The 16,372-nt window shown below is 38.3% G+C and overlaps 1 protein-coding gene across 1 annotated transcript; it reads left to right on the forward strand.

The window, feature by feature from the left end:
• Positions 1-3,277: 3,277 nt before the first annotated feature.
• Positions 3,278-5,981, forward strand: LOC125472253 (heavy metal-associated isoprenylated plant protein 6-like). The gene is made up of 5 exons (XM_048573462.1): positions 3,278-3,439; positions 3,542-3,692; positions 4,226-4,494; positions 4,626-4,704; positions 5,113-5,981. The coding sequence occupies exons 1-5, from the start codon at positions 3,431-3,433 to the stop codon at positions 5,649-5,651; spliced, it is 1,047 nt and encodes a 348-aa protein (XP_048429419.1). The 5' UTR covers positions 3,278-3,430; the 3' UTR covers positions 5,652-5,981.
• Positions 5,982-16,372: the final 10,391 nt, after the last annotated feature.

The following is a 16,372-nucleotide window of genomic DNA, read 5'->3' on the forward strand; positions in this document are numbered from 1 at the left end:
ACCTTCGATCTGTGAAGGTTTGATAGGTTTGTGTGTGTGTCCGTACGATGGAGGAGGAAATGGGAAGGGAAACTAGGCACGGGATAGGGTGCAGGGCAGGGGAGAAGGGTGTGGGGGTAGGTTAGTGTGTGTGTGGCCCAAAAACATGCCAACAAGGAACCCAAAACAACCAATAAACGTAAAGAAATCGCACTAGGGGTAAAATCGTCTTTTCACGCGTACGTTTTTAAAATTTCCGGGACGGGCTGTCACAACGAAGCTTTCAAATCCAATCAACAAATAATACTTCGGTTGGATAGACATTTAATAGGATTTTGACATTTCCCTTGGAGATGTAATTAGCCCATCTCCAAAGGAGATTTCAAATTTTACACACAAAATTTAAATTTGAAGGCTTATGTGGCACATTGATCTTTTTGCAAATTTTGTTCTCCAACCAATATGTCAAATTTAAATTATTATTAATTGCATTATTTATTTTTCATAATTGTAATTAGTATTTTTAAAACAAAAGATAATAAAAAAATTATAAAAAGACATTTATTATCCACTAAAAATAGATTTGAATCTACTAATTTGACAACAATTCTCTTTCCTGCCATTCAGTTGGAAAACATCAATAATGTCTTTTTTTACCATTATTGTTGATATGGACTTTTTTAAACATTTGGAGATAGGCAATCATTTTGGTTTAGGCATTCACTTCCTTAGTCCATGTCCTAAATGATGGTTATCAAACATTTCAGTGTCTCATTAATTGTCACTTATGAAATTCGAACTCAAAATCTTTCTTGATAATTTTATGTGTATTAACTTATGCATGCTATTTTCTTTATGTTATCATTTCGATTAGGTCGGATGTCCCAAATAAGTTAACATCATTTTCTTTGGCATTGGTGTCAAGTGTCCCCCATTGCTTTTCTACCCAGCTAGCACAAGATGCCAACATATATCCCACCGGGCGTCTTAAATCCCTAACACAAGAGCCAAACTCTGTAACATCTCCCTAGCTTATCACGAGCCAACCTTCCTCATCAAGTTTCCTCCCATACCAAATGTCCTGCCAAAGCTATTTGAACTTTTAGTGGCCTTTTGAATCTTTTCAAGCTTAAGTTAACATCATTGCCAACTATTCTTCCTTTATCAATTTGTCTTTGATGACTATTATCAGATAGTATTAAAAACAAGTTCAACGGGATTTATTGACGCCTATATATGATTTTTGCATTTTCATTCATCATAACATGTACAATATATAATCAGAAACATTACATGTGTTATAAAAATCCGACTTTAACTTACTTTTAGTAGAGTTCAAATGTCATTCGTTATTGTATCTATACATTTTTTTGGTTCGTGCCTTGGAACCCATAATTGGGTGTTGCGGTTTGGACTGAACTTGATAATTACGAAATATAGTTGATGTTGATGTTGTAGCCGAAACCAAATGCGACCATAATACGCAATTGGAGCATCGATTATTTAGGGTTTGGTCAATGCATGCATAATTGCATACGATGCTAAAATATATAGATTAATTTTCCAACATTGTTTTGGATTTTATTGGGAAGAGATAATGACGTTGAATATCTAGTCAAAGTTGCACTTAAATCGAATTCTAATGGGTGATTCAGTCGTCATATGACATTGATATTGATGAAATTGAGATTTTATCATAAAACCAATTGGCAATATGGGAAGTAGTCCAATACCATAGAAGTACATAGCAAAATATGGAGAGTAACCCAATACCATATAAGCACATAGCAAACCTTGTCCCTCACCGATGTGGGACAACTCTCAACACGCCTCCGCACGTGTGACGGATTTTCAAGCCTACACGTGGACAACAATTGGGTGACATGGAGAGCGAGTGGCCGTTTAGCTTCACACGAGGACAATCCGCTCTGATACCAGATGAAATTGAGGTTTCACCATAAAATCAATTGGCAATATGGGAAGTAGCCCAATACCATATAAGCATATAGCAAACCTTGTCCCTCACCGATGTGGGACAACTCTCAACAGATATTTCAACGCAGTCTTTTCGGATTGCAAACTCGAATGCTCAGTCCATATTACATCATTGGCATTGGGGTAATTCGCAAAGTTGTCTTAGGTTTAATGATTTGAGTTAAGCCGCAAAATAATCAATCATAAATCGATATTATACTCACTTTTAAGAAAAAATTGAGATTTCTTGATTGATTACAAGTGATGAGTAATACAATAGACCGCAGTGCTGATGTAGACAAAGTTATTTTTTCGGCTCCTCCTCGCACATCAAAAATGTTAAAATTGAGCTATCGATCATTTTCTGATTCCTCCTCAAGCATTTAAAGACTAAAATGTCGAAAATGAGCTACTAATCTTATTCCATTTTACATGATTACTTGCTGTTGCTTCTGCATCCATTTTTCTTCACCATTCATTCATGACGTCTTAGCACGAGTTCAATTTTGTTGTAATTGTATACGTTAATAAAGTCGAGACTCCTAAAATATTTCAAATTTGAATGGCGTATAAATGAGTAATCCACCAATATACAAATGACACTGAACAAGAAGAAAATTAAACGCATTAAACTTGAATTCCTTACCTTTATTTTTTATTTTTTCAAAAGAAAGACGAAAAGAAACAGATAACCTACTATGAATATTATGAATTAATGTTGGAATTTACAACATCCCTCCTCTCAAATAATAACGGTCCAGAAACTGTTTACCATCGTTTTTCATGGTGGAACTATTTAATTCACCTTAATTATGTTTAGTTCACCTTTAATTCTACTTAATTGAACAATAAAAAGGAAGGAGGTTGATTGGACACGTCAGGGTCTAGTCAGAATTGGCTGACTTCTCACGATGCCGTCGTTTCTCGACAAACGTTAGTCCAACACGGCGGCATTCTATGAAGCCTGTAGTGCAACAAGATAAATTTTTTTAGTGGGTTGAAAATATGATTTAGCACATTAAATATTATAATATAATTAATTAAATTATTATTTTTAATTTTTAATCAGTTGTATCAATTTTATTATTTCACGTAGTGTAACAAATTAAAATCGTGTTCTCGTGGTACTAAAAATCTATGGTGCCACAGCCCGTCTCTGCTGACTGCAACCCCCATCATCATTCAACCCAATTAAATATCATACGCCCCCCAACCCCCACCCCATACTCATACCCACCACACGTCTCACATGCATACATGCACATACCCCCATACATAAACATACATAAAAATCTTTGAAAATTCCCACATTTCTCAACAAACCCACCTCCCTCCCCTCTCCCTATATATTATCATCCTCCCTACCTCTTTCCTAATTCTCCAATTCACCAATTTACCCCCCAAAAAAAAACACAAACACTTCTTGTTTGTTCTCTCTTTTCATATCGCACGCCCACGCCACCAACAACTACCAGTCATGGGTGAGGTTAGTAAAAATTAACCAAAACCTTGTCATTCTTCGTCACTAGTAATAGTTTGCTTCCACCAAAGTTGTTTGTTTTAACGATGGTTCTGAATGTCCTCGCAGGAAAAGGAAGCGCCGAAGAATGACGGTGAGAAAAAGCCGGCTGACGCCGCCCCCAAGAAGGACGACGGGGTGGTCACCGTCGTTTTGAAGACCGACATCCATTGCGAGGGATGCGCCAAGAAAATCAAACGAGCCGTCAAGAAATTCGAAGGTATGTCATCACGAATTATCCACCGATTTCGATATCAAATTTTGATCACATGACAGATTTGAGCTTGTGTGTTCTTATCATTTCTGCTTTCTTAATTGGCTTTTTGGATGATGTTGGTTAGAGCAGTGTGCCCGTCGTCCCCTTCTATCAACATAATATAGAACATTGTAAAGAAAAGGTTCGGATTTTAACAAGTTCGCCGGACTTCAGACCACATTGAGTCTCTGAGATTTTTCCTTTTTTTTTTTTTTTTTTTTTTGAGTACCAAAAAAAGGGTCTAAAATCGTTTCATGGAAATTGGAAGGGGACCATAAATAAATAAATATCTATTAATTTTGGATAAGAGCTGAGCCTTTTTCAGGCGTTGAAGCAAGGGAAACAGTTCACACAAATTTGACTTTAATGGCGTACATGCATTTTGCATTATATTCAAGCTTTAATTTGATGGTCTAACAACTATTTACGTAACAAACACGTTTTTATTTTATTAATTGATTTTGGCTAATTTGGTACTAATTTTTGAATTAGTATAGGCGTTGAACAAGTGAAGACGGATAGTGCAGCCAACAAAGTGACTGTGACTGGGAAGGTTAACCCCGCCGGGCTTAAGGAGAAACTGGAGCAGAAGATTAAGAAGAAGATCGACCTGGTCTCTCCTCAGCCCAAAAAAGATGGCGGTGGCGGTGGTGGAGACAAGAAGCCTGCCGCAGAGGGAAAGGCTGAGAAAAAGGATGATGAGAAAAAGCCAGCTGATGAGAAAAAGCCGGCTGAAGACAAAAAGCCCAAAGAGGCACCCAAAGAGGTAATTTATTGACATTCATGTATATAGTAATAGCTATGTAGGCTGGAAACAGCTCGAAATTATACATTCTCTATATATTAATATATTAATTTTGCTGTTAAATTTGTTTCTTTTTTGTTGGGTGGTTTCAGAGTTCTGTGGTGTTGAAGATCAGATTGCATTGTGAGGGTTGCATGCACAAGATGAAGAGTAAAATCTCCAAGTTTAAAGGTTAATTCCAATCGATTCTCGTACTTTCCATGACTTGAAGAATAGAATATAGAATTTGGATTATATTAATTTAGTCAGAACGATGCACGCACGCCACTGGCACCACGCTATTAAACTAATAATATTTTACTAGATTTTGTAAAAAGACTAATCTAGATTAATAGAAAATTAAGTCATAACGATACTTTGAATGCTGAATATTCAAATCGGCTAAAAGCATTCGAGCGTTTTTGCAATATTTGTTTTTTATGATGCATGTGCTTGACGTTATAAAGATTTTAAAGACTTTGTGATAAATTTTAAAAGGTTTATGTAAAGTTTATATTTTCGTTACCAAAAGTTGTAAATATTCATGGGCAAATTTGTCATTCTATTATCTAACAAAGAAGTGGATTATGGTGTTCGCAGGTGTTAACAGTGTCAGCTTTGACGCACCCAAAGACCTGGTAATGGTCAAGGGATTCATGGATGTAAAGGAACTTGTACCCTACCTCAAAGAGAAGTTCCGGAGGGCCGTGGAAGTGGTCCCACCCAAGAAAGATGACGGCGGAGCTGCCGACAAGAAGTCAAAAGACGGCGGTGGTGACAAGAAGGAAAAGGAAGCCGCAGGAGGCGATAAGAAAGAGAAAGACGGTGCTGGTGAGAAGAAAGATAAAGCAGTCGCAGCAGGTGACGGCGCCGCCGCAGGAGGAGGAGGAGGAGGAGGCGCCCCCAAGATGGAGGTGAGCAAGATGGAGTATAATGGATACCCTTACCCACCTCCTTCTTACTACTGGTACGACGAAGGGCACGTTTACAACCACAACAAGTTTGTCATGGAGGCTCAAGCGCACCAGGCGCAAGTTAGCCAGGGGTCCTCTAGCCATGGCTACGCTGTGCCGATGGAACACTACCCTGCGCCGCAGATGTTCAGCGACGAGAATCCGAACGGTTGTTCGGTGATGTGAGTGCTGAACCGATCGACCGGTGGTTGGTTTGACGAAGCTTTGAAATTAAGAAAAATATTATATAGAGGGTCAAAATCGGAATTTCACAAAAAATGTATATATTACGAGATGCAGCTAATACAAGGTTTAATTATGAGTAGGAACTGATGGGAATTTTGGACTTAAATACACGGTGTAGTAGGGTTAGACCGACCGGGCGGCCGCCCAGATGAGGCAGCCGGTTCAGATGTTGGGTTTGGTTATTGGTTAGTATAATATAATTAAACTTTCTGCTAATTTTTTAGTTGTATTTTTGATACTTTTTAATAAAGATATTAAATCTTATCTTAATAGTCTCCTCAATTTTAAATTTTTTATTAGCAAAGTACGATATTCAGGAATTAATAAAACGTACAAAGTAAGGATAAGGTGCATAAATGAGCTTCGATCAAAATTTTACCGGAGATTTCAACCCGATCGAAGGAAAAAAATAAAAAATAAAAAAGTCCCCGACAAACAACATCCTCAACCGTATAAACAATGGAAACTACAATGGCCTTTCTTCCACTAATAAGTCATGGAGTAGGTCAGGGGTATCATCCAACTATACCGCATCACTAGTTCCTCCAATACCTGAACGGGCTAGTCGGTGTGCTGCATGATTCGCGTCCCGATTTGTGTGTCTGAACTCACAGTGCCCAAGTGCTTGTAGTAAACCTTTTGTGTCTTCAATAATAGGTCCAAAAGTGGACTGATCTTCATGCTTTTGTTTCAACGCTGCAAGGACAAGGCTGGAGTCTCTTTCGAATATTATTCCAGCACCGCCATGGCTGCTCTGCACCAACACCAGTGCAACAAACCTCGCTGCTAAAACCTCCGCGTGCAGCGGAGATATGACATCTCTGTGCCTTCCTGAAGCCCCTGCAATAAATTTCCCTGGTGGTCTCGAATGATAGCTCTCATTCCGTCGCTCCTTGAGCTTTCCTCCCATGCCCTATCAAAGTTGCATTTCAAGAAACCTGAAGAAGGAGCAATCCATTTCTGTCGCGCTTTGCACAATGATTTCCTTTAAGAGAGCATTGCCATTTTTGGAGCGTCTGCAACCATTCTTCTGCCTTATTAATAATCCCCTGCGGGTTTGGTTGAGTTCCATTTCACATGGCATCATTCCACAAGCTCCAATTCAATTTCAATATCAGCTGGTCTATACGCTTAGAGCATGTTGGAGAGCATTGTATACCCCAACGAGGTGTAGGGGGATTAGTTTATCCTCTCCCAGGGAGAGAGCATTGTATACCCCAATGGCGCGTACTGGGATTAGTTTACCCTCTCCCAATTGGAGAGTAGACCCAAATGGGTGTTGAGGAATTAGTTTTCTCTCTCACGCTAGAGAGTAGACCCCAGATGGGTGTCAGGGAATTAGTTTACCTTCTTGTTGGAGAGCAGACCCAGATGTGTGTCGGGGAATTAGTTTACCTTCTCGCGCTGTAGAGCAGACCAAGCTGAGAGTTGGTGGGATGAGTTTACCCTATCGTGTGGGAGAGCAAACCTAGATGGGTGTCGGGGATTAGTTTATCCTCTCTCATCAAAGAGCAGATGTCACATCCCGACCCGGGGCGGATCACTTCCCGGGCCCGCTCCACCACCATAGCACAATATTGTCCGCTTTGGGCTTACCATTCCCTCACGGTTTTGTTTCTGGGAACTCACAAGCAACTTCCCAGAGGGTCACCCATCCTGGGAGTGCTCTAGCCCTCTTCTCGCTTAACTTCGGAGTTCCTACGGAATCCGAAGCCAGTGAGCTCCCAAAAGGCCTCGTGCTAGGTAGAGATGGGAATATACATTTAAGGATCACTCCCCTGGGCGATGTGGGATGTCACAATCCACCCCCCTTAGGGGCCCGACGTCCTCGTCGGCACACACGCGACCAGGGTTAGGCTCTGATACCAATGTCACATCCCAACCCGGGGCGGATCACTTCCCGGGCCCGCTCCACCACCATAGCACGATATTGTCCGCTTTGGGCTTACCATTCCCTCACGGTTTTGTTTCTGGGAACTCACGAGCAACTTCCCAGAGGGTCACCCATCCTGGGAGTGCTCTAGCCCTCTTCTCGCTTAACTTCGGAGTTCCTACGGAACCCGAAGCCAGTGAGCTCCCAAAAGGCCTCGTGCTAGGTAGAGATGGGAATATACATTTAAGGATCACTCCCCTGGGCGATGTGGGATGTCACAGCAGACCCATATAGGTGTTGGGGAATTAGATTACACTCTCACATTGATGAGAAGACCCAGATGGGTGTTGGAGAATTAGTTTACCCTCCTTCTCACACTAGAGAGCAACCCCAAATGGGTGTCAGGATATTAATTTACCCCTTCGCACTAGAGAGCATGGAAGTCATTGTTGTGAGTGCAGCTGAAGACAACTGGATTGCTGCATAATATAATCATATGCATGTGATGTCTTGTTCGGTGATCTTCTTGAGACTTCAAACTGCTCTCAGACCTTGTCCAAGTGTTGCACCGTCCTTAGATGTTTTACCATGTACTTCCTTGAGGCTTAGTTGGTGGTCAACTGAGAATTTGAATTGATTGCAAACTTCCTCATCGTTAAGTCTTTTGCTAGCCGAGGGGCTGCTGGTTAAAGCCTCATGTTCTTCTTTGTCGTTGAATACTTTGAAGTCTAAAGCGTTGTGAGCCTAATAGGTGCAAATGAGAGTTGTGGAGCATAAGTCGGCGCGGTTGGGAGTCGTGGAGCATAAGTCAGCACGGCTGGGAATCGTGGTGCAAGATAGGCGCGACTAAGAGCCACGTAGCAGGCATTGTCATGTATGGGAGTTACGGAGCAAGATGGACTCAATTGAGAGCAGGTAGGCATGACCGTGAGTTGTGGAGTTGAGGCCAGCTTGGGCAAGTTGCACAATAGGAGGAATTAGGCCACTAAGTTCGCGGTACTTATGCTTCCTTCCACTTGACCTTACAACAATTCTACCTAATCTCTCAAAGATCAAGTCCTTTCTTGTCTATTTGACCAAGTAAAAGGATTTCTAATGTCTTAGCTGGTGGCTAGGGTTTTGGGTTTTTACCCATGCGTTCCAGGTTTGAAACTCATTTTCCTGAATTATTGTAATAATTTTACACTCGCTCCTTCTCCTTAATGAAAGTAATTTGAAAAAAGAAATATATATATATATATATATATATATATATATATATATCAAGTTGGTTTATAACTTGAAAAAGAAGTTACAGAAAAAATTGCTACAAATCTGTTCTGCTGGTGGGGAAATAATAGGTCAAGGACTTTATCACTTTGTGGTTTGACAAAGACTCATGTCACCAAATGCTATCAAAGCACGATTAGTGCCCTTAACTATTAGAGTCATTTAAAAGGGTGATCCTCTCATACCCTTCATTACTCTGGGGATGACATCATGGGATATTTTAAATATTATAAAAGCATTCCCAAATCATTTTCTGTTGATTGTAAAACATAGACTTTTTTTTTTTTGGACAAAGATTGTAAAACATAGATGATTGAACGAAAGAATATCATATACAAAAGACAAAATAAAAAATATTAAAAAAAAATTAAAAAAAAATTAAAAAATAGCCATAGGAGACGTGAAATTAGGTGCATACTTAATTTCTTAGCTGAATGAGGACGATGGAGCAGCCAATCATTCTGAGGATTTGAGGTTTCCATTACGCGTCTGCATGCATCATCATGCATGCTCTTTTGCCAGTGACCCAGTTGCGCCATTGAAGTGTGTGATAACGATTTTAATCAGCAAAGAAAAACAGTGTATCATGGTGATAAAACCCCTAAATAATATGATATATGTTAAACATTTAACAGGAGAAGGAATGTCACTTACAAAACCACCAGGGCATTTCTATATATTTCAGTGTCTCACCTACGTACCATTGTTTCAATTAATCTATGGGCATGTTTGGAAGTCACTTTGAAAGTAACTAAAAACGCTATTAGATCAATAATAGTGTTTCTGATAGTGCTTGACAAAGAAAGGTTATAAGTGCTTCTAGGTTGAAATCATTACTTGAAGTGGTTTCTAAAAGAAGTATCTAATGTACGATTCCTTTAGGAAACACTTACATTTTTCATAAAAATTCGATGAATATAAATATAAGCGTTTTTACAGATTCTGAGCCCATATAAGTATCTCTATCTCTATATATAAAGGCAGCACCTCAGGTCCCCATAATGGGGAAACAATCAAACTACAATATATTACCCCTGAAGAACTGCAAAATTACAAGTAAATTAAAAAGAGTTAAAATTAAAAACTTTAGAAAAAATAACAAAAACACTCCACTTTAGTGAATGGTTTATAGGTGACTTCCATTTTCTTTTTGAATAACCTTTTTTTATAAAACAATATATAAATAAAAAATGTAATTTCCTAAATCATTTTTTTTTTGTAAAAAAACTTATTTTACATACCAAAGTCAATTTGTAAGCGTGTGATAAGAGACTTTGTATTTAATATCCAAATAAACGTACTACATGTCTTAATGTTTTTTGAGAGTATATGATCGTCTTGGTTACTGACAAAAATAATGGTGGTGGAAAGAACAATGACCGTGATGATAAAAGCGACAGCAAGATAAAGAGGCGGCAGTGACCATAAATTGTGAAATTGGTGATAATTCCGACTATGCCAGTGGTGGCACCGTGGTCTAATTCTAACGTCATCTTTTAGGATTATCAATAAATTAATAGTAACAAAGCTACCACATGAGTTGTAATTTTTTTTGCCTAGTTAAACATGCTCCGTAATGACACACTCCGACCGAAATCAAGTCATGCTGGCCATCACAAGAACTTACAGAAGGATTCAAGGATTGCAATTTGGGGATTACTAACACACCTTGACCGAAATCAAGGCGTGTTGCCCGTCACAAGAACTTACAGAAGGATTCAAGGATTGCAATTTGGAGATTACTGACACATCCTGATCAAAATCAAGGCGTGCTGGCCGTCACGCCTTGATTTCGGTCAAGGTGTGTCAGTAATCTCCAAATTGCAATCCTTGAATCCTTCTGTAAGTTCTTTTAAACAAGGAAATAGAAGTGTTTTTTTATTAGGAAGTTCAAACAAGCTTAATTACTAGTGCAAGTGGTAGATTGTTCTGGTGGTTGAATCAATTTTTTTTTCACCTGCTCTTTCTCGAGTTCAAATTCTTCACCTATAGTCCTATTCCTAGCTAGTTTATAAGAATATCGTATGTGTTATAAAAAAGCAATTAAAAAAAATCATTTTAAATGATCAAGGCCACATCAAGAGCTTAGTTAAATACGAATTCAATATTAAAAAAATTATAATCTAGCTGGAGCTAGGTGATAAAAATTACAACTTTACAATAACAATTAAGAAATATTTGGTTGTATCGTAAACAATAATAACATGGCAACATCAAAGTTAATTCATACATAGACGGTTTGCGAAACACCAAGCACACTTTGACCCAAAAAAAAAGAAAAAACACCAAGCACATTCACCTTGTTTCATTCGGCCACTCGATTTTCCATTCCATAAGTTCTATAACGTTGTTGTCATGAGCATGAAGTGCAACACCATAAGCAACAAGAATACTTATATTGGATTTACTTAAATATTAATTTTGTTGAAACTTTCCTTCTTAAACTCTTCCCATCCAAGATTTCCCCTAATTCTATATTATATGAATAATGTTGGCAATTCAACAATGAGTAGGAACTCCTACTCAAAATTACGCATGTTTGAACCATAGAGCTTTGTGTTTATGATTGAAACCATTCATATTATGAATCATACTGTAAAGATCACCTATGCAAAAAATGAATTAAAACTAAGTTGTTTAGTCAATCTATTATAGCAAATACATAGACAATTCGTAATGCTTTTACCAATTCAAGACATCTGATCACAAACATGTAGTTCTATGAATCAGCAAAGAACATTTTTGAGTTGGAACTCATACTCGTCCTTTGAGTAGTCAAGTATTATTCATATTTTATCACGACTTTTGGAATTTATGATATTTTGTTCACTGTTCTAAAAATCCCCACCTAGCACCACCTAGGCTCTAGGCGGTCAGTCACCACCCCGATTAATGCCTATGCATTTGAAAATTAAGAAAGGGTGCCTAAACTTACTAAGTCACCCGTCTAGCCCGTCAAGACCCGCCTAGATTGCAACTCACTTAGACAGAAAATAGATAATTTTCATTTTACATTTTATTTTTTTAATAAATTGTAAAAGACTTGTTGAATACTTAAATGAATACACATTATATGCTTGTTTTCCATGTTTTCATTATGTTCCGATAGCTCATAATATATATGTCATTATATTTTGTAGTTTATGATGAACTTATATATATATATATATATATATATATATATTAAGTATAAATAGACACTTACTTACACAAAATATAATAGATTTAATTAAATCCGTCTAGTCCGCCTAGACCCTACCTAGCCATCTAGGCGCTAGGCCTTAGCTTGCCGCTCAACTAAACCTTTGGGAAAGGAAATAGAAGTCAAATTAGTATACCGCTTATATAATGATCCATGTTGGATGATCTAATTAATATATTACTTATTTAGTTAGATGCGAATCAAAACAGCACATTCACACATAACTCTGTTTTATAAGCCGTCCTTATTCACAATAATACAATCACCATGATAATATATATAACACGCCAAACTAAGTAAACATCTCTCAAATATCATCCTTACAGAAAATTACTCATTAATTATGAATACAATTAAAGATATAATTAATTCGAACTTTGGAACCGTAATCAACAGAATCGGTTGATATGTCATATACATTAACCACAATAACACTATCCCACGTACTTATTAAAGACACGACACCTTTTTTTGAGGCAAAACGATAGCAATTTTTGTGACATTTCACATCGTCCAGGGGAGTGATCCTTATATGTATATTCTCATATTTACCTAGCACGAGGCATTTTGAGAGCTCACTAGCTTCGGGTTCCATTGGAACTCTGAAGTTAAGCGAGTAGCGCGCGAGAGCAATCCCATGATGGGTGACCCATTGGGAAGTTCTCGTGTGCGTTCCCAAAAACAAAACCGTGAGGGTGTGTTGGGGGCCTAAAGCGGACAATATCGTACTACGGTGGAGTCGGGCCCGGGAAGTAGTCCCGTTTGGGCCGGGATGTGACAATTTTACTATAAATATTAAAAAACAAATAAACATAAAAAATTAACAGTATGAATAATCTCAAACCTGTTGTAGTCCTATTAGAATAGGAATGTGATTGTGTAAATCCTAGTGTATCTAGAAGTATATTTGTATATTCCCTTTAGTAGTTTAATTCATTTTAGAGTTGTAATCCTAATAGGTAAGGATTTAACATTCCCTATTACTATAAATAAAGGCATAATAGGGTGATACAACACACACCTCAGAATTACATCTCTCTTTTCTCTCTCTGTTGCCGCCGACCCCTTTCCCTCTCTGTCCTAAATACAGTTCAGTCAAATAGGCCTATAACATGTTATCAGCACGTTCTTGCCAGAAGCTAAGGAACTGAAGGATCGTGGAGAAGGGTTTCTTCTACAATATCAAAGGCTTTAATTATTTTCTACCAATCAGGTTCTTTTAAAATAAATTAAGATATTTGAAAAAACCTTGAAGCATGAAAACATTCCCCGTGAGCATGAACCCCCTATATTTATATTTTCCTTCTAATTATATATAGTGTATATGCGTTCATATATTTTGTCAATATATATACTTGTTCATGAAAAATTTGTGAGTCAAATCATTGAAATTAATTTAGAAGCAATTAAGGTTTTGAACCCTAGAATTTGAAAAAAAAAAAAAATATGGGATTTTGCAGCATAACTCACGACGGTGTTGTGCAACGTCGCTGCCCTACGGCCCAACTGTATGGAGCACTTTGGGATGACGTTGTTAGACATCTGGACCACATGGCAGCAGCCTTTTAGGCTTTGCTGCGCACGCATGACACCCAGGCCCTTGGCCTAGTTAAGGTTTTGAAACGGGCCTGTAGCCCTAGCTCATTCCAGCAAGCCTGTAGCTTTGATGGGCTCACCCATGCGCATCTAGCCCATGTTCAGTAAGCCCGATGCTTGTTGGGCTCATCCCACTCACCATTTGCAGCAAGCCTGCTTTCTTGCTGGGTTCCCGCGCCTTAGCCCGCGATTCGAAGCCAGTGTTTTGGCTGGGCTTCTCGTACCCAACCCATACCCAGGCCACCCCCCATGTTGGGCCTATCCCAGACCCTGACCAGTGGCTTGCAACTATGATTAGGCTGCCCCAAAGCAACTCGTGGCCTACTAAGCCTTTTTAAGGCCTTGCCCTACACACGGCACCAAAGCCCACTGATATTGGGCTATGGTTTTTCAAATCCAATTCTATTTTTGGCATTCTCTATAATTTTAACCCAAATGTTATTATTATTTTTGCTTCTACAATCAAACCTGAATGGTTTGATCTATTGAATTAATTAAAGTGACCAACAGTCCATTAATCTGGTAATTAATCCAAAATTATTGGCCTGAAGTTCACTTTTGGCAATTAACGATTCAATAAATTATTTTGTTTCTTTGAACCATTGACTATCTTTTGTAGTCCCGAAACACTCACACTTGGGTTCCTGAAGCAATCCACAAATCCACTACACTTTATTGTATATTGTATTATGTGTTCTTGTAGGTACCCCTATATATAAACTGAACGTTCATAACTAAATCAAACCTGTAGTTTTGAATTTAGTGCCTTTGAAACCTAAAGTTTTCATTCAAAACTTACCACTTGAAACCCGTAGCTTTCATGCTTAAGTTAAACCAATACATGTTTATAGAACCCGAATGTTCTATGATATATGTCTATGGCTTTCCATATGACTAACCACGTTTTGTTGTACCCTTTATTTTAGGGACATGTTGAACTTAAACAAGCTCGATTTCACCGATCTGGAAGTCTCTGGAAGAAACTACCTGAAGTGGGTTCAAGATGTAAAGCTCCATCTTACTACAAAAAGTCTTAGAGCTACTATCAAGGAACCAACCAACGATGAACCCGTCGACAAGGCTAAGAAAGCTACTGCTATGATTTTCATGTGACCAAATCAATTAATTTATTTTTAGGTATGATTAGTGGGGAAGTTGGTTGTCTGGCTGATAGTGCCATTACGCACACCATATTGCATGAGAAACACTATTTTACTAACTTCGTACCTAAAAATGCACCTCTGACAACCCTCTCAGCCCATCCAACCTGATAGAAAGATACGGAAAAGCTAGTATTATGTTGTCCAATGGTACTGAATTAACCAATTAAAGAAGCGCTCTATTCTCCACGTTCTGGAAGAACGTTGCTAAGTTTTAGAGATATTCTAAATAATCAATATCATGTTGAAACCACTGAAGAGAATGGTTCTGAATTTCTTTGTATCACTGCTTACGAATATGGCCTGAAGTGTATTCACGAGAAGCTGGAACGTCTCCTGAGTGGGTCGTACATAACAACCATTTCGCACCATTGAGACCCATCAGGTGGCCAGCCCTATGGTCAAGTTGTAGAAAACTTTACTACTGTGGTATGATCGAATGGGATACCCTAGACGAGATATGATGCGCCATATCCTTAAAGCATTACTTGGGCATCACTTGAAATCTTATCCCAGCCATCCGCTTTGCAAAGCATGCTACTTGGGGAAGTTGAATATTTAACCCTCACTTACAAAGATTATTCACGACCACCCTAAGTTTCTTCAGAGGATTCAAAGGGATATTTGTGGACCTATCCAACCAACATACGGACCATTTAGATACTTCATGGTGTTGGTTGATGCATCGACGCGATGGTCACATGTCTGCTTATTTTCCACACAATGTTGCATTTGCAAAAATCCTAGCAATGCTGGAGAGTTTATGTCACAAACTTTTGACGATTATTGCATGTCTGTTGGGATTGAAGTTGAACATCCTGTACCCCATGTTCACACCCAAAACGCCCTGGTATTAGCTTTCATAAAGTGCCTTCAAATGAAAGCTCAGACTTTGGTTATGCGAACCAATTTGCCGGTATCTGCCTGGGGTTATGCAATACTGCACGTAGCTATGTTGGTCCCCTTGAGACTCACCGCCATCCAACCTCATTCATCGTTATAGTTGGTTACAGGATACGAGTTAAGTCTTGAGAAGAAGAAAAAACCGTAGCCAAATTTTGAAATCGTCCGCCACCAAAAACACACGAGACCCTTGAGAGAGAACAAAAGGGTAAAATAGTAATATTCATCATTTCATATGTTGACTTAATCCAATGACCACACTCATTATTTACTATATAAATATTTACTTAATTATCCTTTAGTGGAAATATAAATGAAGAGGCAACCGGCGAAATTGAAGAAGTCAGGTGACCAAAGCTTCGAGAAGTGTCAACTGCCATGTAGAAGGTTTTTTTTTATTTTTTTTTATTTTTTTATTTTTAATTTAATTTTTTTTAAATGGTACAATATTCATTGATAAGGTAATAGAATATAATGAAAATATGACTTTAGTCCTTAGAATTCAATTTTACACATAAAAAACTCAACATGACTTTTTTACTCTAGAAAAACTCAGTGACTAGGATCCACAGAGGCGATTTCATTAATTACATTCAACTTGACAAATTTTGGATGCCGAAAATACCCCTATTGCATATTCGATTTATAGAAATTAATT

This window comes from the organism of the source record quoted next, unplaced genomic scaffold (assembly GCF_019419815.1).
Source record: "Pyrus x bretschneideri cultivar Hongxiangsu unplaced genomic scaffold, Pyrus_bretschneideri_v1 Contig68, whole genome shotgun sequence".
Classification (NCBI taxonomy): domain Eukaryota; kingdom Viridiplantae; phylum Streptophyta; class Magnoliopsida; order Rosales; family Rosaceae; genus Pyrus; species Pyrus x bretschneideri.